The sequence below is a fragment of the Haematobia irritans genome, chromosome 1 (genome assembly GCF_050003625.1).
Source record: "Haematobia irritans isolate KBUSLIRL chromosome 1, ASM5000362v1, whole genome shotgun sequence".
NCBI lineage: Eukaryota > Metazoa > Arthropoda > Insecta > Diptera > Muscidae > Haematobia > Haematobia irritans.
The window spans coordinates 155,893,453-155,918,656 of record NC_134397.1 but is presented as its reverse complement, the minus strand read 5'-3'; the positions used below and the strand labels follow the sequence as shown (position 1 = coordinate 155,918,656).

At 35.1% G+C, this 25,204-nt stretch overlaps 2 protein-coding genes and 1 long non-coding RNA gene across 3 annotated transcripts in view; 2 read left to right on the top strand and 1 right to left on the bottom strand.

The window, feature by feature from the left end:
* Nucleotides 1–4,875: 4,875 nt before the first annotated feature.
* Nucleotides 4,876–7,359, top strand: LOC142222060 (RWD domain-containing protein 1). The gene is made up of 3 exons (XM_075291998.1): nt 4,876–4,968; nt 6,402–6,511; nt 6,570–7,359. The coding sequence occupies exons 2-3, from the start codon at nt 6,436–6,438 to the stop codon at nt 7,226–7,228; spliced, it is 735 nt and encodes a 244-aa protein (XP_075148113.1). The 5' UTR covers nt 4,876–4,968; nt 6,402–6,435; the 3' UTR covers nt 7,229–7,359.
* mora (cysteine and histidine rich domain containing protein) lies at nt 7,242–8,990 on the bottom strand. Its single transcript, XM_075291997.1, has 4 exons — nt 8,789–8,990; nt 8,247–8,595; nt 7,771–8,182; nt 7,242–7,700 (listed from the first exon to the last, which is right to left on the bottom strand). Exons 1-4 carry the CDS (start codon nt 8,847–8,849, stop codon nt 7,428–7,430), a joined length of 1,095 nt encoding a protein of 364 aa, XP_075148112.1. The 5' UTR covers nt 8,850–8,990; the 3' UTR covers nt 7,242–7,427.
* A 353-nt stretch (nt 8,991–9,343) lies between these two features.
* LOC142242863 (uncharacterized) overlaps nt 9,344–25,204 on the top strand; it is a 252,367-nt gene continuing 236,506 nt past the window's right edge. The window contains exon 1 of the long non-coding RNA XR_012724217.1: nt 9,344–9,492. This is a non-coding gene — a long non-coding RNA (uncharacterized LOC142242863). The remainder of the gene's footprint in view (nt 9,493–25,204) is intronic.

The following is a 25,204-nucleotide window of genomic DNA, read 5'->3' as shown; positions in this document are numbered from 1 at the left end:
CATCGAATCTGGAGTGGACTGGCCAACAGAACAGCGTAAAGATCCCATTTTGAACAAAATTATTTCGGCAAAGGAAGAGAACAAGAAGCCCAGTAAGAAAGACATCGCAGCCGAAAGTCCACTTATGAAATCATACTGGGCTCAATGGGATAGTTTAGTTCTAGTCAATGGATCCCTGCAACGTAAATGGGAAAGCGAAGATGGCAAGAGCAGCCGAAATTTGATCATCGTTCCAGATTCCAAAATAAGAGACGTTTTGGCGGAGTTCCATAATGGTCCCAGTGGAGGTCATCTGGGAATAACCAAAACCGCCGAGAAAGTGAAGCAACGATTCTACTGGGTTGGATGCCAGAAATCAATTGCTGAATGGGTAGCCAATTGCGAGAAGTGCATGAAGGCGAAAGGTCCAACAAGGAAAATTCGAGGTCCTATGCAAGAATATAGACCAGGAGCCCCGTTTGAAAGAATAGCAATGGACGTGGCAGGCCCTTTCCCAGTAAGTGATTCTGGAAACCGTTATGTCCTTGTGGTCATGGATTACTTCAGCAAATGGCCGGAGGTGTATGCAATTCCAAACCAAGAGGCAAAAACGATTGTGGATGTGGTCAACAAAAACTGGATATGTCGCTACGGTGTGCCGTCCGAGATTCACTCAGACCAGGGAAGAAATTTTGAATCGGCCATATTCAAAGAGATGTGTGAATCCCTTGGTATCAAGAAAACGAGGACTACGCCATTACATCCACAATCCGACGGCATGGTAGAAAGGTTTAATCGCACCCTGGAGGAACATCTTCGAAAAGTGGTGGACAACGGCCAGAGGGACTGGGACGAGCATATACCAAAGTTTTTGCTGTCGTATAGATCTGCCATTCATGATTCCACCTCTCGAACACCGGCCAATGTTCTATTCGGAACTGAGTTGAAGTTGCCTGGAGATCTGATATTCGGCGCTAAACCTAATGCGCTCGCCATGGAAGAAAACAGAAACGACATCCCAAACACTTTCGGTGAAGTTCACGAATCAGTGCGCAACAAAATAAAAATGGTCAGCAACAGAATGAAGGCGAGATACGATCGTGCTGTAAATACTGAGGGCTTCCAAGAAGAAGAATTGGTTCTGCTATTTAACCCGCAACGAAAGAAAGGATTGTGTCCTAAACTGCAAACACAGTGGGAAGGCCCATACAAAGTCATCAAGAAGATTAATGATGTTGTATACCGGATTCAGAAGGACGACAGCCCTAGATCGAAGATGAAAGTTGTACATCTGGAACGATTGGCTCCTTACGGAACAGGTTCTGTGCCTGTTCGGGACGAACAGGCTTAAGCGGGAGGCAGTGTTACGAATTTGATAATTATAGATATAAGTTTATTTAAATTAGTTTCCGTTAATTTAAAATTTCAAATTGTAACGATAAAATTTCGCTATCACTTGTTGGAATCATCTATTCATTTTCTAGTATTTTCCTGAATTTCTTTTATGTTCTTTTGTTTGCTTACCGAAATGTTAGTTCTTACTCTCTCATAGAATAGCAACCCCTTTGCTTTGTTATTCTGCATTCTCATTTCATCTCATTGTCTATTGTCATTGTTGTTGTAGTAATGCGAGCATATATCTATGTGAGTGTGTATGTGTTTGGCAGCCACCAGACGAATAACTTAATGATCGTAGATCCTTCTAGCATTGTCTAAGAATGTTCTGGCGTTGCCAGAATATTGTAGTGCTACCAGAATGTTCTCGTATTGCCACACCGTCATATATAAAAGCGCTCGCATGCTGCTAACGAGGCAGTCTTAATTAAAGCGTCAAACGAATAACTTCAGTGTGAACGAATTGTAAAGTGTGAAGTCATAGTAAATAAATTGTAGATTGTCGTTATTTAAAAGAACTGTGTTTTAATTGTCGGGTAATTAAAAACGCCTAAATATAAAAACGTAACAATATATATTTGGTGCTTTTTGCATTTCGGGAGTTGGCATCACTGATAAACGGCGTAACAACTTTGAAAGGCGTCAATTTTTGTTTGACCGCCTTTTGCAGGTTCGAATTTTTTTATTTGATAGTATTTGTTTTGTTTACTTACATGTATTATGTATGTGTATCTATTTTATATGTATGAGTAAAATGAGTATTTTCTCAGAGTATTTTATTTCAAATTGCCTGCATATTAATGAACAATTTTAAATGGCTTAAATATAAATATCAAATTAAAAATATCTGGATGTGGAACAACTTTTCAGAGCGGAAAGAACATCATATCATCATCGTCTTTGTTTTTAAAGCGAATTTTTAACCTTCCCCTGATACCAAATCCTTTATCCTTCGATTTTGGTTCATCATTTGTGGCAGGAAGAAACTTAGAAACTATTGACAAATTTCTAAATCTGAACGGATATATGAACTAAGGATGCATCCTCATCCTAAATGTGGTACCTTGAAAGCGGTAACATTTAAACTTTTATCCCATTTTATTTGCATTTATCCCATTTTATTTGCTGATCTATGTTCCTTCATTTCGATCACAATTTGATGGCTACGACTCGAATTTTGTGGTTTTCAAAACATCTTTATGCCGCGTAGAAATATAAAAATACGGAAATTGTTTGGAAATTATTTGAAATTATATTATTTGGTAAGTTAAAATGGAATGAAAAGTTAAAGAAGTCTCTAAACGCATATTTATTTGCATAAAACTAATATCTTTGGATGACACATTTTTGGAAGCATTCAGAAGCTGATCGATGAAAAAATATGGTGTCTCATCGACAAGTGAAATTTTCCACAAATCTTTCAAAGTGCAACCAATGGATGGATAATCTATCCTATTCCATATCTACTAACTACACCTAGAAAACAAATTCGTTGCCTCAACCGAATTATTTGCCAGCTGTTTTGGGATAATTATTTTATTATTATTCAGCTGTTTTGGGAATCCTAGTCGAACGAAAGCATTCGTTTCGGATATGAGAAATTGGTTGTTATTTATATGGTTTGTTGGTGCAACCTCCCACGATGTTATTTATTGTTACCCTGACCAATTGTTAGATATACTTACCAAATTCCAATATTAAATGTAAAGGGCAGATTCCCTGCCAACATTTTTTGAATTTGGGGACTCTTTTCAGAATCCCCACTACGTCGAAAACAATCATATACGACATCAAAAACTCGTCGGAAAAGCGCCGTCACTATTGAGAAGTTGTACCACGCCAAGTTACTACAAAAATGTTTCGCATGAGTGCAATTATTAGGTGCCTTTATAGATCAATTTAGAACGACGCCAATAAGGGACCCTCCAAACAATCAGAAAAAGTGCATTTTAAGATAGTTGTAAAAGAATCATTGTGGTCGAGTAAAACACGTTTGTTTAGATATTTATTAATTTGATTAAACATTTACAAATTCTTAAAAATATAACATTTATACCACTATCACATTACATTTAACATAATTTTTGGCATTAATGATGATGTTGAGTTACAAGTAGCGAGTTACATGTTGCTGCGTCTATCAACCAGTGTTTTTATTCCATGGAGGCAGCGTGTCTGTAAAATATCTGAAAAACAATCACTTTATTCCATTTGGAAAATCACCAAATTGTTCACCAATATACCTTTCACAATTTTAAGCGTATAATCTATGTTTTCAGAACTTTATTTTCGTTTTTATTTAATTAAAATATAACAAGCTGGTTGCGCTTGGCGTTTCACAAAAAAATGGCTTTTTTAACAGTAGGGATGGCAAATTACTTGCATGTACTTTTTGATGTACCTTTTCATGATGGTTGAAGTGACATTTACGAGTCTGTGGTAACGATGAGGTTGAAATGGAACTTTGAAATGCTGGCAGGGATTATATTGAGATTATATAATTCAATTTTCATATATTATGCATGTACGTACATATTACAGTTTTTATAAATATAAAATTATAATTCATAGACTTATACTTACCAGAAATGTCCTGCTTAAGTCTCTAGATATAAATACAGATCTCTGAAGTAGTTCTAGAATTTTATGTGCTTAATACAATAAAAGTATTTGTGTTGGTTGGTGTATGAAGCCTGCAAACTTTATGGAAACTTTTGTAATATTCCTTTTTTATAAATCGGTGCGATACTTACCTTAAGCCAAATTCTATTCTATGGGATAAACTATTCAATTTATTGCGGACTATTATTAAGTACATTTAGTGACGCTGTTCCCCGTTTTGCAAATTATGTAGCGTCATATCATCTAACATGTCGATGTTGATATTAATAGTTATTTGTTTGCAACAACTGCCTTAAGCGCGTCCCATAATTTGACTAAGATTCTATTAGTTTACTCAACTTTTGGTTGTACCAACCATTTGTTGATTCCCATGCTGGTGGTTAGCTCAACAATTTTATACGACATAAAACCAAATTTATCGGCATTGGTTATCGTAACCAATTGAATGGTTATGGGAATTTCTATTTGATCCTGTGAACTTTTTTATGGTCGTGTTGGATATATAATGGGTAAAATAATAAAAACATTGTTCTTGTAGCAAAAAATAACTGCCTGTTCATGAAACTCAAAATCGTCCCGCGACGAATCGTTCGTCTAGAGTGAAACTAAAATAACTTTATATATATTTGCTACAAATCCTCCAACTTTGCCATGGACTCATCCTTTATGATTTACTATCGACCACCGAAACAATTGTGATTCACCAGACTCTAGTTCTCGAGATATCAGCGAGTGATTTTTGACGTTTCGTTCGTCTCGAGGCGAACGAAAATTCCAGTAAGTTCTGTAATGATCGAATATTATAAATATTCCCTAATTGTTTGAAAAACAGTTGAATTTTAGCATTTTTCAAACGAGTACTTGCAATCAAATACTCGTTACTTTCCCAACACTAGTGTTTATTGAAAGTTCGTATAACCTCAAAACAACAAAACAGCTGCTGGGCAGTCGCCACGAAATTTCAGCAAATAACCCAATAAACACAAACGTTTGAAAAATGCTAAATTTCAACAATTTTTCAAACATTTTTTCAAAGGATTAGGGTAATATTCAAGTTGAGAAATTGTTGAGAAAATCGCGTTCTCAACAAAAAACAGACATTACCCTCAACAGTAAAATTCAACACATTAGCAATAATATATCAAGTGTTATCCTCAAATTGAAATTCATCGTCACTCAATAATTTGTCAAACAATTTTCGATGCGAGTCAAATTCAAAATTAACATCGTTGCAAATACTTTTCAACCTAAATTTGTATGAATGATATCCCCACTTCAAATTGAAAGTCAAAGCCAAAATTCTATGAATTTTGTATAATTTATTCATTTTCATCAAAATAAAATATATAATAATACACTACACTACATAATACACTACAATACCAATTGATAAATAATAATCTTATTAAACATATCAACAAATAAGAACAAAGAAAAAAAAACAAAAAACACAACTTTAAATATCTTAAACATTATTAGTAAACACTTTTGCATTGATAATTCGATTTCCTTCCTTTTGGTTTCTTCCTTTTATTAACATGCGGGCAATTTGAAATTAGGAACGTACTGGACCGCGTGTTAGAATTGATTTCCAGCAGAAGGAAGTCACAATATATCCATTTTAAACTGATAATAGCATATGAATTAAACTGACGATGTGATGCACATTTTCATCCAGAAGTTGTTGATTTCAACAATTTGTTGTTTTTAACAATTTTAATTGTTTTCACTTGTAATGTTTCTGGAAACTTTTTCTTGTCGATAAGCCACTCATTTTTCATTGGTCAGCTTCCTATTGTTTGCAAGAATGTGGCATCCAAAGATTTTAGTTTTCTGCAAAGAGATTTAAATTTAGTGACTTTTTTAAAGTGTTGATTTAATTTTTCATATTGACGTACCAATTATTATAAACTATTTGAAGCAGTTCCAGTTAATTGTCCATCATTTTTTCATCGGTCAGCTTTTTAATGTTTTCAAGAACGTAGAATCCATAATTTTAGTTTTCTGCAAAGAGATATATATTTAGTGACTTCCTTAAAGTTTTATTTCATTTTTTATTTTCACTTACCTATTTTTATAAACTATTTGTCTAAAATTTTCCATTTTTTTTTTTATTTCTTGCAATTGACCACGAACTTCGTTGCACAAATAAGTATTGAAAACCACATGGTTTTGTCGTTGCATTTTAGGGTAGTGTTTTGTCAAAGTTTTCTCATATTATCATCAACACCTTTTCAAAGATTTCGTCAACATTTTGGCAAATTGGAAGTAATTCGCAAACAATTTGAAGATGTATTGAAGATGAGCTATTTCAAGTCAAGTTGAATTTATGTTGAAAATTATATTTACCCTCAAACTGAAAAGTTGTTGCATTTGAAAAACGCTCATCCTGTGTTTATTGGGAAGTTTAATTTACGTTTGTGTTTATCTCTTTTAACAATGAGTAGAAATTACCAAGAAGATCAAACTAATGAAATTGAAGCACTTGATTCCATCTACTGCGGAGATATGCAGAGTAATAAATTAAATATTTGTAAAATAAAATTCGGTACTAACTTTGCCTAAATTTTTAGTTTTGGAAACAGAGCCGCTACACAAATTCCAGATACCCATAGCTACAGAAGAATTTGATAAAGAAGCTCAGGATAATGGACTTAGTTGTAATCTTATATTCACATACACACCAACCTACCCAGATGAAGCCCCTATTGTGGAAATCGATGAACCGGTAAATTTCGAGGATGGGTATGAGAAACGTCTTTTGGAACACCTACAAAGTTCCATAGAGGAAAATTTGGGAATGGAAATGGTTTTCACTTTGGTCAGTACAGCACAAGAGTGGTTAAATGAAAGATGGGATGACTTCAAACAAGCGAAGGAGGATGAAAGAGAGCGTAAATTGCTGGAAGCCGAGGAGGCAGAACGTAAACGATTTGAAGGTACTCGTGTGACAGTGGAGACATTCATGAAATGGAAAATGGAGTTCGAAGAAAGTATGGGCATTGCAGCAAAACGAGAGAAATTAAGTGATTGCAAAAAACTCACTGGACGCGAGCTATTCATGCGCGACACCACCCTCAACGATTCAGATATTAAATTCCTCATGGAGGCTGGCGATAGTATTGAAAATGTTAAAATCGATGAGAGCCTCTTCCAAGCAATCGGCGATATCGATTTGGACGACGAAGACGATGAGGATGATGAAGATTGGGTGCCAGGCGATGATGATTGAAGAGGCAGAGCAAAGGCTTTTTAGAGGTTTTTGTTATATTTTTTATAATCCGATAACACGGGATTTCTTAGAAAATGCATAAAAATTGAAAAGATCGCTAAATATTAAAAAACAATTAAAAAATGACAAAATGGTACTGAGACATTTATGGTTTGGTTGTTAAACTTACGGGGCATGATTGAACTTTTTCTTAGTGGCATTAATCTAGATCATTTGGCTTGGTTGAAGCCAATTCTGTTAACGTTACACCCTGTGACACAGATTCAATGTCATCGAGGTTGAAGTCATCATCTGAATCGACAGCGACGTCATTGCTCTTAGATACTGGTATTTGTTGTCCGGCTTTTACGGGTGGTGGTAGTTTTTGTCGAGGAAAATCTAATTTAGCCCAAGATCCAGGCTCTGCTTTGGGCATGGTTATTTCAACTTTCGTTCCATACATATGGGCAGAAGTCTTGTCTACGTCAATTATCTGTAATGGGGATAAAAACAATTTCATGTGAATTTCATGAAAAATTGGAGATGTTCTATAACTAACATACCCCTCTCAATTCCAAATCCAATTCAAATTTGGCATTCTCTTGGTCTGGAAACACCAATATAGTATGTAAACGAATAGGATTAACTTCAACCGTGCTCTGGGCATAATGATACTTTTTCGCATAGATGGATACAATAACATTAGTTGGTGTTTGATGCCAATCGTAGCGGCATTGTACGACACGTTTATCATCGTTATCCTTAACCCATTTATGTTGGCCATAGACGCAACCTTTTTGTGCCATGAATACGGCAAAGTCTGTTGTTTTTCGTTGACAACAAGACCAATATTTCATACCTTCATGAAATATGGGCACACCAGAATGGTATTGACATTCACCATAGTCGGCAGAAGTGCCGGTATAGGAATACGTGCAGCCGGAATTTTTACAACTGGTACCAACAGCAACTTCACTAAAGGCCAAATAAAAAAACAGTAATAAGTAATTTACGATTGCTAAGGATTTTGTTTACTTACCCTGTACCATTGGAAACATCTTTCACTGGACTTTTTGTTACCATATTATCAATGAGATCTTTATGAGCAGGAGCTACTGTAGCCGTGATCGTTGTCATGGCAGTTTCAACTGGAGGTCTGGGCAAAGACTCCTTGATAGGTGCTCTGACTTCAATCACTTCATCTTTGTCCGCTTTTTCATCTTTTGGTGGTTTCTCAGGTTCCGGTGGTTTTACATTGGAATGCTTTGATAGTGTACATCCCTTAATGCTTAGAAATTCAGTGAAATCTACAGATTTTTTATTACAGCAGGACCATCCCTTATAGGCGTCATGGAAGTAGGGTGCACCGGGATGGTGGCGACAAGATTCTAGAACGAGGATATAGGAAATCGCAAATCATGAGTCATAGACTACTCCAATTACATTCAAAACAATCACTGCCACAACGAGTTCAGAGTCAGCAAAACACTTGTCTATTACAAGGATTGTGAAAGCACTCATTTCATTCATAATTTTTATAATGTCCTCGACATTACATTTATTTTTAGACATATAGCTCACCATCATTATTTTTTTCTGGGTCAAATTCTTGACCACATCCTCTATTGTAACAACGTTGCATACTCGCAAGTATTTGTTTAGATTTGGCTAATACACTTAATAACGATTGGGGTAAAATGTGGAGTTTTTTGTTTATAATTTGTAAATATTCTATACGTTTCTAGAATGAACACAAGTTTTCGAATAGCGCAAGGTAGCGAATGTCAGTCAGATGTTTAGTGTCAAATTTTATACCCATAACGGCGATCGAATAAACACAATCGATAGCGTTGGCTACCACTAGTGGGTACGGTTAGTCATCTGGTAACGTATGACAAGAACATTATATAAGCACTTGAAAATAAAGTTGATGTTCTCACAAAGCTGCGTGAAGGTCTTAAAGATTATTTTGTCATGAATTCTTAACCTAATGATCCATGTGTGGTTACAAATATGTACACCTCCAACACGAACATAATAACCACATCTATCTTGTATTGACTGTGTGAACCCACATCTTATTTTGTTGCCGTTATAAATAATATGCTCGTGGCGGCGGTCATAAACGTTTAATCGACTTCAATTGCCGCCATAAACACTCAAGAATTTCGGGAACTGTGCAAATATTCAAAATAATTAAGTGTGGACAAATATTTTCAAGAAAGTCTTGTATTAAAGTGGTGCATAACATTTCCGTCATCGAAAATACGAGTAATCAATTAAAGGCATGTTTATATAAACAATATTTTGATTTACCATAATATGAATGAAAGTCATGTCTATCTTGAGGCACTTATCGAATAACGGAAGCAATAGCTTTTGTATCTTGGTTTCAAAGGGGAAATTAAATTAAGGGTGGTATTATCTTTGTGTTTCACTAGTGCAACTTCCGGTGTACCGCAATAACAATAAAGGTATAGCTTCTCTTTGCAAAACGTAGCATAGCTTAGAGGGAAAGGGAAAGAAACCTTGATTATGATTTCATTAGCGAAACGAGAACTTAGTGCCGGCCTTTAATTGAAACTATCTTCAAATATAATTGTAGATCAATTATACTATAATAATATACATATTAGCATTCTTGGTGCAATGTATACCGTCTCGCATATGGTCATGGGTTCAATCCCAGTTTCCATTCTCAGTAAAAGTGGAATCGGGCATCACTCAGTAATAAGAGAAGTTCACCATTGCGTTGTCGCAATGGACAGAATAGTCTACGTGAGCCAGAAATAACGGCCTATAATGCCCTAATGGTAGTCTTCGATAAAACGGGAAGGTTTTGGTAAAACTCACCTAAAGACAATAAAAATGCGCAGAATAAAAAGAAAACATAGTCAAAACTCTACAAGAGACTTTGCAGTATATACTGTCGTAAACCTGCACTATTTTATCGACTTGCAGGAAAAATGGGGCATTAGAGGGATAATATATCAAGCAACATTGACGATGGTGGGTTCAACATACTGAAATGAGCCGTGGGGACGAAGCTCACTCCCAACTTCCATGAAATTTTCCATATGAAGATTTATTGAAGTCTTATGTTTGTTATGTTTTGTTTTTTGAGTAAAACGTCCATGTCAAAGGAAAATAACCATCTGAATTCTCATTAGGAACAAAGCAGTGTTGGTGTTAATTAACGATATTTAATGATTCTTGAAGCAAAAGACCCTCTGTATCACATTTTCGGTTGTCTACCAAATTTGAAGAAAATTGTACCAAAAAAACTACCAAATAAAAAAACAATTTTGCAGCCTTTGTGGTTGTTATGAAAGCAATAGTCTCTTTGAAATAAATGTTTCATTATTTTATTTTTTTATTTTATGACCACTCCTAAAAGAGACAATTTATTTGGGTTTCGAAGTTTCAAATATTTGTAGCTTGCATGAACAAGGGAAAGTTACTACTTCTACAATAGGGAGTAATTACCCAATGGAATTTGATAGTATTTTTGTAGAAAAAAATTTCAAAAATTTATTTCTATAGAAAATTTTGTCAAAACTTTATTTCTATAGAAAATTTTGTCAACATAATATTTCTGTAGAAAATTTTGTCAAAATATTATTTCTATAAAAAATTTTGTCAAAATTTTATTTCTATACAAAATTTTGTCAAAATTTTATTTCTATAGAAAATTTTGTCAAAATGGAAATGAAAATGGAATGAAAAAAGAAGAGGAAGCACACTCAAAATAAACCCAGCCAACTGAACTTAAATCGATGATTTGACAGTGGCATAGGAAAAGAGATATGTATGTTTCGAATTTATTTCGGCATAAGCCGGCTATCATACAAAACCTTTTTTCGGAAGGTTCAAGTGTGGCTTATTGTTGGGTTTAATGAACTGCCTGAATTTATGCTGATGAGGAATGTGGTAATTCCGAAACGTGGTTCCATCTTGCAGTCTATAGGGCTTTGCCCAAATAAATTTGACAAACATTCTTTTCCTCTGTTGGTTAAGCTACACTTGTAGTTTAGCTTAGCTTGGTTTTAAGCTGAAATAAAATAAAAAACAACAAATTTTATTTCTATAGAAAATTTTGTCAAAATTTTATTTCTATAGAAAATTTGGTCAAAATTTTATTTCTATAAAAAATTTAGTCAAAATTTTATTTCTATAGACAATTTTGTCAAAATTTTATTTTTATAGAACATTTTGTCAAAATTTTATTCCCATAGAAAATTTTGTCAAAATTTTATTTCTATAGAAAATTTTGTCAAAAATTTTATTTCTATAGAAAATTTTGTCAAAATTTTATTCCTATCGAAAATTTTGTTAAAATTTTATTTTTTTGTCAAAATTTTATTCCTATCGAAAATTTTGTCACAATTTTATTTCTATAGAAAATTTTGTCAAAATTTTATTTCTTTAGAAAATTTTGTCAACCTTTTATTTCTATAGAAAATTTTGTCAAAATTTTATTTCTATAGAAAATTTTGTCAAAATTTTATTCCTATCGAAAATTTTGTCACAATTTTATTTCTATAGAAAATTTTGTCAAAATTTTATTTTTATAGAAAATTTTGTCAACCTTTTATTTCTATAGAAAATTTTGTCAAAATTTTATTTCTACAGAAAATTTTGTCAAAATTTTATTTCTATAGAAAATTTTGTCAACCTTTTATTTCTATAGAAAATTTTGTCAACCTTTTATTTCTATAGAAAATTTTGTCAAAATTTTATTTCTATAGAAAATTTAGTCAAAATTTTATTTCTATAAAAAATTTAGTCAAAATTTTATTTCCATAGAAAATTTTGTCAAAATTTTATTTCTATAGAAAATTTTGTCAAAAATTTTATTTCTATAGAAAATTTTGTCAAAATTTTATTTTTTTTGTCAAAATTTTATTCCTATCGAAAATTTTGTTAAAATTTTATTTTTTTGTCAAAATTTTGTTCCTATCGAAAATTTTGTCACAATTTTATTTCTATAGAAAATTTTGTCAAAATTTTATTTCTATAGAAAATTTTGTCAACCTTTTATTTCTATAGAAAATTTAGTCAAAATTTTATTTCTATATACAATTTTGTTAAAATTTTATTTCTATAGAAAATTTTGTCAAAATTTTATTCTTATAGAACATTTTATAGAACAAATATATAGAAAATTTTGTCAAAATTATATTTCTATACAAAATTTTGTCAAAATTTTATTTTTATAGAAAATTTTGTCAAAATTTTATTTCTATAGAAAGTTTTGTCAAAATTTAATTTCTATAGAAAATTTTGTCAAAATTGTATCACTATAGAAAATTTTGTCAAAATTTTATTTTTTTTGTCAAAATTTTATTATTTTTTTTAATTTTATTATCGAAAATTTTGTTAAAATTTTATTTTTTTGTCAAAATTTTATTCCTATCAAAAATTTTGTTAAAATTTTATTTCTATAGAAAATTTTGTCAAAATTTTATTTCTATAGAAAATTTTGTCAAAATTTCATTTCTATAGAAAATTTTGTCAAAATTTTATTTCTATAGAAAATTTTTTGAAAATTTTATTTCTATAGAAAATTTTGTCAAAATTTTATTCCTATCAAAAATTATGTTAAAATTTTATTTCTATAGAAAATTTAGTCAAAATTTTATTTCTATAGAAAATTTTGTCAAAATTTTATTTCTATCAGCGTTGCCAGAATTGTTTCATCAAAAACCGCTAGATTTGTCCAAAAAACTAGCCAAAAAAGCTAAAAAATGTTAAAAAATAGCTAGAAAAAAGCTAATTTTTTTTGTATCAAAAGTCACATTTTTGATTGAAATTTAACAAATTGAAAGGCTTTATTTCACTTAAAATGTATATTATTTTAATTGTATTCATTTTATTTCCATTTCTGTGAGACTGTAAGAAAATCTAAGTCATATTAGCTCTGTTTGCGTACTCGATACATTTTGATTACTATCACAAATTTTTACTGGAAATCCTTCATTTACAGCCTGTTTCTGTATGTCGAACGAGCTCTATTGATCGACTGAAATGGAAACAAACAGATGAATTTATAACCAAAAATCAGCTGCTTCTATGTATTTTAATCGATCGATAGAGCTCGTTCGACATACAGAAACAGGCTGTGAATAACTTTTATTCGAAAATTTCCCATACAAACCTATTGTTGTCCAATTTTCGTAAATGTAAATCCATTCCATTAATAAATAGCAGATTTGTTTTGATCCTATCACTACGAATTTTTTTATTGCATTTTTTTGACGTTAAAAAAATAATACCAAATTCAAAACTTTATATCCTTAATTATTTCTATGTTCGGTTCCAAAGATTTTGTACACTAATGGTTTTGGTATTGATTCAGAGTCAAATTTGAATTTATTCTTTTTTTCAGCTTTTTCTTCATGAGCTTTCACAGTGCTTTAAAAACGTGCTAACGACAACTTAAATTTCCAAGTTCAGACTCGACTTTAAGTAGAAATTATTCTGTGTATACGTTTTTAAAATAAAATGTTCAAACCCCGCTTCTATTTTTGAACGCTATTTTGGTTTGTGGTCAAGATACAAAAACTCCACAAATTTAAAGACTATTTAATTCATTTTAAGAATTTTTTAGAATTGACCCTAGCCCTCTTTCATGAAAAGATACCTATTTTTAAGTTGAATCACTTAACTATAAGGACAAAACGATTTTATCGGCTTTTGGACAAGGAAAACAGTTTATATAAGAAAAATTCACAAATGCTATTATAACCAAAATTCGCGTTCGTATTTTAAATACATGAAATCTTTGGCCTCACGACAATATTTTTTCAGTGTACAAAGCAATTCACATCTACTATTTTAATTTAGTAATATCATAGTAACTTTAGCATACGTATTATAATAACATAAAGAGGATAAACGAGTCAAATGCTATTATTCCTAATAATTTACTGACAGTTTTATAAAGTTTGTATGGTAAAAGTAGATTTAAAGTTTACGATAACTTTTATGAATATGAGGATAAAACTTTACAACAAGGTGTATTTGCTGCAAAAAGGTTGGAATAATTATTGAGGCTTCAATAGAGCTATGAAATATGTGGAAAACCTTATTCTGGCAGCAAGACTTAGATAAAAACGAAGTTTTATCCATATTTCAATAGGAACATGTCGAAAATAAAAAAATCCAAAAATAGCTAAAAGGGTCATGAAAAAAAGCCAGAAAAAAAGCTAAAAGCTAAATGCATTTTTTTCCCGCTAAACGTCTTCGAAAAAAGCCAAATCTAGCGGGAAAAAAGCTAAATTGGCAACGCTGATTTCTGTAGAAAATTTTGTCAAAATTTTATTTCTATAGAAAATTTAGTCAAAATTTTATTTCTATATAAAATTTTCTTAAAATTGTATTTCTATAGAAAATTTTGTCAAAATTGCTGCCTGGCTGTCGATGAAGAAGCAGATACCGCTTCTGAATATCGGCCTCATCAACAGGAGCTCCGCAGCTTTGGCAATAGCAAATACCTCCGCCTGAAAGATACTACATGCGTTGTCCATTCCATATGACTTCACCTACTCCTAGCTCCTCGCAGTAGATACCCGTGCCTTCAGCCATCTTCGATCCGTCCGTATAAACGTTCAGATCTCCAAAAGGTATACGCCTTTCCTTCCAGTCATCTATACTTGGGATAGTCAATCTTAGCTTGCCCTCATATGCATGCTAAAAATCGGTTAAGATTTAGATATATGTATATGGGAGTACACGCAAAGAAAAAAAAAACGTTTGGAAAACGTGTACAGAAAACGTTTTTCTTTTGTTAGAGTTTTTTGAATTGCTTCGACAATTGTAAACTTTTATCACCAAAAAAATTCGTTTGTTACAAAATTTTTATTTTTTCAATAAAAAAAGTTATTTTTGAAACAACAACACAGTCCATTTCGTTTATATCAAACACTGTTCTTTTCTGACTTTAGGTCTTTAATTAGACACATTTTACAGTTCAAAATTTAATATGTTGAATGTAATGTTGAACATTTTTTCGGAATCTTCCGAACATATCTGGAACATATGTAAAAAAAAACAAAAAAAAAACTTTGGTCGAAGCAGGTATCGAACCCACGACCCTTGGCATGCAAGTCGGACGTAGCAACCACTGCTCCACGGTGCCAAACTAAATGTTTCTTTCTGTTAAATAAACTTTGTTTATTCGGTTCGTGGGCGCCGCAAGCTATGCTATATATAACTTATATTTATCTATTGATGACCATAACAGGTACATAGCTCAGTGGTTAGTGTGTTGGCTTACAAAGTGCATGGTCCGTGGTTCGATTCCCCGTCCAGGCGTAAGGTAAAAAAATTTTAAAAATTTATAAAATCGTATAATTTCTTCTACATTGTTGGTATTACAGGAAAAGGTGTTAAGAACTAAAAAACCTCGACGATGTGAGAAAGATGTGAGGGAAAATGCAATTAGCAAGAAAACAATGTTTTTTTTGTTAGTTTGTCTTTATGAAATTGTTTTCACATCCTGGAAAAGAATAAACGTTTATCACAAAAAGTATATACTTTTCTTCCAAATACACTTCCTTACAGCGAAAAGCAAATGAGAAACGAACTTTGTTTGTCTAAAATTTCGTTTGGGAGGAAAGAATTATTTTCTTGCGTGTATATTCCTCTATATATAGCGCCCAGAAAATTTGAAGGATTTGAGATGGTATAGAAAATGTAGATCCAACAAGTATATACGGCCGTAAGTTCGGCCAGCTTATGTGGATTGCGTAGAAACTTCTTCTAAACACTGCCATCCACAATCGAATTACTTGAGTTGCTGTAACGCTTGCCGATGGCAAGGTATCTTAAAACCTCCTAATACCGTCTTCTAAATTGTAAGTAAGTCCATACGTGGTATATATTAAATCAAAAAAGACCTATTAAATACGTCTATAATTCAGTTAGACAAAATTTTCTATAGAAATAAAATTTTGACAAAATTTTCTATAGACATAAAATTTTCACAAAATTTTCTATAGAAATATAATTTTTACAAAATTTTCTATAGAAATAAAGTTTTGACAAAATTTTCTATAGAAATGAGATTTTAACAAAATTTTCTATAGAAATAAAATTTTAATAAAATTTTCTATAGAAATAAAATTTTGACAAAATTTTCTATAGAAAATTTTGGTAGATTATTTTCGGCTCGAGTGGCAACCATGATTATGAACCGACGTGGACCAATTTTTGTGTGATTGGAGATCGGCTATATATAACTATAGACCGATATGGACCAATTTGGTATGGTTGTTAGCGGCCATATACTAACACCACGTTCCAAATTTGAACCGGATCGGATGAATTTTGCTCCTCCAAGAGGCTCCGGAGGTCAAATCTGGAGAACGGCTTTAATGGGGGCTATATATAATTATGGACCGATATGTGTCAATCCTGGCACGGTTGTTAGAGAGCATATACTAACACCATGTTCCAAATTTCAACCGGATCGGATGAAATTTGCTTCCCTTAGAGGCTCCGCAAGCCAAATCTGGGGATCGGTTTATATGGGGGCTATATATAATGGTGAATCGAGTTGGACTAATTTTTGCATGGATGTTAGAAACCATATACTTGGGAGCCACCGTGGTGCAATGGTTAGCATGCCCGCCTTGTATACACAAGGTCGTGGGTTCGATTCCTGCTTCGACCGAACACCAAAAAATTTTTCAGCGGTGGTTTATCCCACCTCAGTAATGCTGGTGACATTTCTGAGGGTTTCAAAGCTTCTCTAAGTGGTTTCACTGCAATGTGGAATGCCGTTCGGAATCGGCTATAAAAAGGAGGTCGCTTGTCATTGAGCTTAACATGGAATCGGGCAGCACTCAGTGATAATAGAGAAGTTCACCAATGTGGTACCACAATGGACTGAATAGTCTAAGTGAGCCTGATACATCGGGCTGCCACTATACCTAATTAACCTATATACTAACACAACGTTCCACATTTGAACCGGATCGGATGAATTTTGCTCCTCCAAGAGGCTCCGGAGGTAAAATCTGGAGAAAGGTTTATATTTGGGGGCTATATATAATTATGGACCGATATTAATATACCCCCCATCCTATGGTGGAGGGTATAAAAAGTGACACTTTTTAGAAAAAAGGGTGTCCTCATGTGGGGACATTGGGCAGATTAATTATGAAATTCTCCATAAATCTCCATTAACATACCTTGTAGTAAAATTTTAAACTTTTTATTACAATACACTTAACAGTAGAGTTGTGCGCGTGACTGAAATTTCACTCACGCACATTCACGAAGCAATATGTTTATTCACGCACGCTCACGCACGATACGTGTGGTAGCCAATCCCACTCACGCACATTCAAGAATATAACGCACTGACTATGACACTTGTTTATCAAATGCGCCCAAATGTCTTTGTTTATAAAGGGTGGTTAAAATTTCAAGGGCCGATGTTGATTTTGAATAAAACACAAACTATTTAGGAAATTATTGTAATTTTATTTTATTATGATATATTGGTATTACTCAATTATGTATGAAACAAAATATCGGCCAAATGGGCGCCGCGAACTCGGTGGCACACCTTCATCCAAATTTTCGATGACGCTGAGGCATAATGGAGGTTCTATGCCGTTAATGTGCCGAATTATCTCATCCTTTAGCTCTTGAATTGTTGCTGGCTGATCGACGTACACCTTTTCTTTCAAATAACCCCAAAGAAAAAAGTCCAACGGTGTCAAATAACATGATCATGGCGGCCAATTGACATCGCTATTACGTGAGATAACACGGCCATTGAATTTGTTGCGCAAAAGAGCCATTGTTTCGTTAGCTGTGTTGCAAGTGGCACCGTCCTGCTGAAACCACATATCGTCCACATCCATATCTTTCAATTCGGGCCATAAAAAGTTCGTTATCATCTCACGATAGCGAACACCATTTACAGTAACTGCCTGGCCGGCCTCATTTTGGAAAAAATACGGCCCGATGATGGTTAGGTTAGGTTAGGTAGTAGCCTGATGTATCAGGCTCACTTAGACTATTCAGTCCATTGTGATACCACATTGGTGAACTTCTCTCTTATCACTGAGTGCTGCCCAATTCCATGTTAAGCTCAATGACAAGGGACCTCCTTTTTATAGCCCCTCCGAACGGCGTTCCACATTGCAGTGAAACCACTTAGAGAAGCTTTGAAACCCTCAGAAATGTCTCCAGCATTACTGAGGTGGGATAATCCACCGCTGAAAAAAACTTTTTGGTGTTCGGTCGAAGCAGGAATCGAACCCACGACCTTGTGTATGCAAGGCGGGGATGCTAACCATTGCACCACCGCACCAAACAGTCACTCTTTGTGGGTGCATTGGTTTTTCGACAATCACTCTTGGATTCTCATTCGCCCAAATGCGGCAATTCTGTTTATTGACGAATCCACTGAGGTGAAAATGTGCGTCATCACTGAAGATGATTTTCTTAGAAAATTGATCATCCACTGTTGCCATTTCTTGGAACCATTTAACACGTTGTTGGATTGTGTATCTCTCCATGGCTCAAATTGAGTAAGTCTGAAATAGAGAAATGTCAAATAAAATTCGGAAAAAACTTGGCGTTTAGGTGTGGTTCACATTAAACATCGGCCCTTACAATTTAACCAGATCAGATGCAGTGTAAAGCCGTCATATGTGTATTTAAAATTACAAAAATAACGGGTAGCTCATAGTGGTTTGACTTTAAACAGGTGCCCTCATATGGGGACAGAGGGCGGTAATGGGTTAAGGGAAGTACATTAAAGATCACTCAAAGCCAATGCAGACCTTTAATTATTTTTCTTGAAGATTATCGAAAGTCGTCTTTTGTGACTGTAATTTTTTTTAGTAATATATATAATTATAGTAATACACCAAAGGCTTAAGTACAATTCAATCAATATATTTACATTCCAATGCTAATTTCTGTGGTGGACACAATCAACGACAACCTGATGTTTTTCTTAGGTGGATAGAGGAGCTCCACGAAAACTTCGTGTGGTCGTTTAAAGAAATAAATACAAATATGCACGTATTTGTTATCGTGTATAATTTGATGGCCTTGGGACACCTTGACCTAGTTTAATAGTTCTACATTAAGTACCCAGTACTAAATGCATTTAGATTTAAGCAAAATACCATACATGTGCATAATAGAGTTATTCTTCGTGTTAGTGGCATACCACGAATGTCTTCCATACAAGTCTATAATGCAAATTACATCTGAAGTGACTGACATACCAAATACCACCAGCATTGTATTTGACAGACTGTATGACTTTTGGAATACTTTGATTTCTGGTAGTGGTGCTGCTACTGATCTTGGTGGCGGCGGTGGTGTGATAAATGCTTTGCTAATAAAATTTAAATTAATTGTCTTAATTTTTTCTTGCTATTTGAGTTTGTCTAAAATCTAAACAACGATTAAACTGTTTACGTCATGAAATCTCTTTAACTTCATGCTTTAAATATGGCGTAGATAAAACAAAACGACTTAAAGATCATTAGCAAGTCAGTTTTCAATACCATGACAAATGTTTTTGGCCTACGTGACCACTTTTAAATAAGTGTAACCACCACAAAATGTTGTTCATAATGATTCTAGGGGATCTTGTATTTTTTTATGAAAATTAGTTTTTGCGGTAAATGTTGGAAACAAAAAGAATAAAATTTTGTTGGTATTGGAAATTTTAGAAAAAATTTTTTTCTGAAGAAATTTTTATTCAGTTTTACCCAAATCCATTTCGAAAAAAAAACTCCTTAAAAACAGCTGCTTTTCTTGGGCTATTATTCGTCATATATATATGATGGTTAGGTTAGGTTAGGTTAAAGTGGCAGCCCGATTAAGATTCAGGCTCACTTAGACTATTCAGTCCATTGTGATACCACATTAACTAAAAGTACCTATTACATATGGGCACTTCTAGTTTTAACCGCTGAACCTTCTTGATTATCCTTCTTTGTTGAACCAACCAGATTGTTCCAAAAACATTAGCAGACTGCTTAAGTTAACGTTTTCCAGATCCGCCAGTAATCTGAAGCTATATGCTCCTAAAAGTTGCTTGCGCTTTACACAAAATGCAGGACACTCACACAAGAGGTGTTTAATTGATTCTTTTTCCTCCGCATCATGACAGCTCATACAATAGTCATTATACTTCGCGCCAATAGTTTTTGCAAAATCTCCTATCAGGCAGCGACCCGTTATAGCAGATATCAGGAGTGATATCTGACGTCTCGAGAACATTAGCATATCTAGTGTGCGGTTTAAGTTGAAATGGGGCCATATTTGCTTGGTGTCGTTACAACCCTTGCAATTCTCCCATCGAACATTTGCCATCATAACAGCCTTCTCACGCAGCATGAGCTTGCAGGTAGCTAGGGGCATACCAACAAATTCTAGTTCCCCTGGAATATGTAAGGTAGTCCCTAGCCTTGCCAACTCATCCGCTTCGCAGTTCCCCGGTATGTTCCTATGGCCAGGCACCCATATTAGGTGAATATTGTACTGCTCAGCCATCTCATTGAGAGATTTGCGGCAATCGATGGCCGTTTTCGAGTTGAGGAACACAGAGTCCAAGGATTTTATTGCAGGTTGACTGTCTGAGTATATATTAATGCCCACATTTTTTGGAACATTACTTCTCAGCCAATTCGCCACCTCTCTTATTGCTAATATTTCAGCCTGAAAAACACTACAGTGATCAGGTAATCTTTTCGCTATTCGAAGTTCCAGATCTTTAGAATATACTCCGAAACCCACTTAGCCATCCAATTTGGAGCCATCAGTGTAGAAATCTATATATCTTTTATTCCCCGGGGTCCGTGTACACCACGCCTCACTGTTGGGAATTAGAGTCTCAAACTTTTTGTCGAAAAGTGGACTCGCCAAAGTGTAATCCACTACGTTAGGCACATCTGGCATTATTTTGAGGACCGAACTGTGACCGTAACTTTTTTCCGACCACAGCGATAGCTCGCGCAACCGCACAGCCGTTGTTGCAGCTGACTGTTTGGCAAAAATGTCTAAAGGCAATAGATGCAGTATGACATTAAGGGAGTTTGTTCCTGTCTTGCTGAATGCACCTGAGATACACAAGCACGCCATACGCTGAACTTTGTCTAAACTTGTCGGCTGGTGAAGTGCCGGCCACCAGACTACAACACCATATAGCATTATAGGTCTAACCACTGCCGTGTATAGCCAATGCACAATTTTTGGTTTTAGTCCCCACGTTTTTCCTATTGCCTTTTTGCACGAGTACAAAGCTACAGTTGCCTTCCTCGCCCTTTCTTCAATATTAAGCTTAAAGTTCAGCTTCCTGTCCAAAATAACGCCAAGGTATTTTGCACACTCCCTAAAGGGAATTTCAATACCCCCTAAGGAAATGGGCCTAACCGTGGGAGTTTTGAGATCTTTGCAGTACATGACTATTTCTGTTTTTGCAGGATTTACCCCAAGACCATTATCTTTCGCCCATTTCTCAGTCATCCGGAGGGCTCTCTGTATAATATCTCTGATTGTGGATGGGAATTTTCCCCTGACTGCCAGAGCTACATCATCTGCGTATGCCACCACTTTTATCCTTTCTTTTTCTAGAGTAACCAGAAGGCTATTTATAGCAACATTCCAAAGAAGAGGTGATAGAACTCCTCCTTGGGGAGTGCCTCTGTTCACATACTTTTGTATGTTTGCTTGTCCTAGTGTGGCTGAAATACGTCTCTTCATTAGCAGTTCGTCTAACAGCCTGAGTATACATGGATCAACATTCAGAGTTGTCAGTCCATTTAATATCGAGCTCGGATGGACATTATTGAACGCCCCTTCGATGTCTAGAAACGCCACGATTGTGTATTCTTTGACAGATAGTGAGCTTTCAATAAAGCTGACTAGTTCATGTAGTGCGGTCTCAGTAGACCTGCCCTTCGAGTATGCATGCTGTCGTTTCGAGAACAAACTTGAATCGATGCTAGTTCTAAGATAAATATCTATCATCCTCTCCAGAGTCTTAAGTAGGAATGAGGATAAGCTGATTGGTCGGAAATCCTTCGCCCTCGAGTGAGAGGCTTTTCCCGCTTTAGGTATGAAGACGACTTTTGTTTCCCTCCACTTTCCTGGGATATATGATAAGTTGATACATCCTTTATATATCACCGACAACCAGGGGATAATTTTGTCAGTTACAGCTTGTAACTCCGCCGGAGTAATTCCATCAGGTCCAGGGGATTTGAATGGTCCAAAGCTATTTAGCGCCCATCTTATTCTAGTTTCCGATACAATTTCCTCGAGAGGAAACGACCACCATGGTGGTCGATGTTTCCCCCTTGGCTTTCCTCTAGGGCATGCAGCTTTCAGTGAGATGTTGAAGGCCTTAGTAATCCGCTCCACTGCGTGTTCGATATCTTGCACATTTCTCATATTTGTCTCTGTTATTTCCGGTATCATCATATTGAACGATTCCCTATACCTATTCCAGTCAGCTTTCCTAACATTTGGCGGAAATATGATCTTGGTGATATGAACATCAAATTTGAAACTGATGTAGCGATGATCTGAGAAGCTGTGTTCACTTAAAACCTGCCACTCAGATATCATTTCATTCAGTTCTTGCGAGGCCAAGGTGATGTCCAAAACCTCTTGCCTGTTTTTAGTGACAAAGGTTGGGACATCTCCCTTGTTGCAAACTACCAGATTAGTACGCAAAATAAACTCTATTAGCGACTCTCCCCTTGCATTAGTATCACTACTACCCCATATACTATGATGTGCATTCGCATCGCATCCCATAATGAGTTTCGTCTTTGTTTTCAGTGACTCCTCCACTAAGGTCTTAACGGCATATGGAGGCATCTCCCTGTCATGTCCCATGTAGACCGAAGATACCCAATATTTGCATTTGGCTATTTCTAAACTGGCAACGACAGTGTCTGTATTGCACATTGAAGGAAGCAGAAACAAGTTGAGCTCGTTTTTAGCAATTATACAGGCTCGATTTACATCATTACCAGTATACTGCAATAGTTTGAACCCCGGAGTAATTAATTCACATATTTTGTTTTTATAAACATATGGTTCTTGAATAAGAACTATATCTATGTCCCCTTTCATCAGGAGAACTTTTAAGGTAGCACATGCAGCCTTACAATGATGAAGATTTATCTGGAGGATCCGTAGGACCATCGAGATTTTCAACAACCGTCACATCAGCCGCTTCAATCGAGTCATCAAGAATGTCCTCTTCAGAGATATCGGTGACTCTCGCAATAACCATAGGTTCAACTTTGGTGAGTTCTGAGGCAGTAGAAGCCTCCTCACGCATACGGTATCTATCCATGTCTTCAAATGTCTTGGTATCCCCCTCGACTTCGCAAGAGGATCCGCTTACTTCTGATTCAGACAGAGGCTTGTCCATTTCTGAATCCTTTAGCTGATCGTTTTTATACACCTTCATTTGGAAATAATGAAAGCCATAACATACACGGCCCTGGGACTTTGCTAGATGTGGCAAAGACTGAGTGTTCAATATAAACACTGCATGCCGTCTTGGCCCATCCACTTCATCCAAACGGCCAACCTTCCAATCAGCTGTTGGAAGATCTGGATTGCATTGTTTCAGTCTATTTAAAATAGATTCCGGGTCAGGAGGGTTTGCAGGTATCCACGCATGTGCTCTTAGTCTAGCCGGTATGTCTTTCTTCTCGACTAACTCTAGAGCAGCTCCTTCCCAAACTTCACCAATTAGTATCAGAGCAGCTTTAAAACATTCTATAGACCTCTGGTCCTCAAATGCGACTAGCTTAAATCGTCCTTGATACCAACCAGCCTCTTGGTGTCGAGGATATGGGCCGGGAAACTTTTCCAGCACCTGTGAGTAGACGCCAGACAAAGCATTCTCAATTTCCCCCCATTTTTGCTTTGGAACCATACCGTCCAATGCTCCTTTATTAATGATAGCCATCACAAGGCTGTCTTTAGCAACTGAAGCAAACGATCGTTGATCCCTTTTGGAGGATGGCAGCTCATCCGGTGATCGTTCCCTTTTTCCAGCCTCAAGAATTCCTTGAGCCCATTTTAAGGAATCGCTTTGTTTAGCCGACAACGTGCTTGGGTCGACTGATCCTAATTTCTTTAGGATAAACAAAGCATTTCTGCGTTCTTTGAATCTTTTTCGTGAGGGATTACCTCCTTTTGATGCCGTTACCTTGGAAAAGGTCCGACTTGTCAAATTGTCGCCACCTGTCGACCCGTCTACAGGTCGACTAATTGGGCCTAACTCTTGGTCATTGCCCAAATCTATAACTCCAGTCGATACTCGTCCACTGGGCCCTGAAGTTAGCAACCCAGTGGATGTCTTTGAATTTCTCTGCATGGTGGCCTAATATCCCACCACACTTGAAATTCGTAGTAGGTACTTATTACGATGATTTTATCCGCTATTAAAAAACACGTCCGTTCCGTTCGACGGTTGAAATAAGAATATATATGATGAATCGAGAGTCCAGAAATGTAAAATCGAGTGTCCGGTAACATCCCAGCAAAAAAAATTGGAAGTTGTTCCACAAACATTTCTTTTAAAGCCCATCCCAGAATCCCCCATCGAGTTTTTTCAACTTCCGATGCTGTCCTTTTGGACAAGTCCACAAACATTTCTTCTAAAGCGCATCTTGGGATCCCCCAATGATTTTTTCTACTTCCAATGCAGTCCTTGTGGATAAATGTTAGAAAAAACGCAATCGGGCTATTTTAAGTGCAAGTTTTGGACAATTAAAGTTTACAAAAAAAAAAAATAGAAAACTAATAAAAAAATAGAAAATTAATAAAAAATAAAAAAAAAAATAAATAAATTTCATCCCCGCTGGGATTTGAACCTGTGCCGTTTGACTTTTTCGCTTCCATGGAAGTTCTTTTGAGAATTTTTTTAATGATTTTTAATGGAAGAAATATATTTATACGAAAATATATGCCGAAAATAAAAAATAA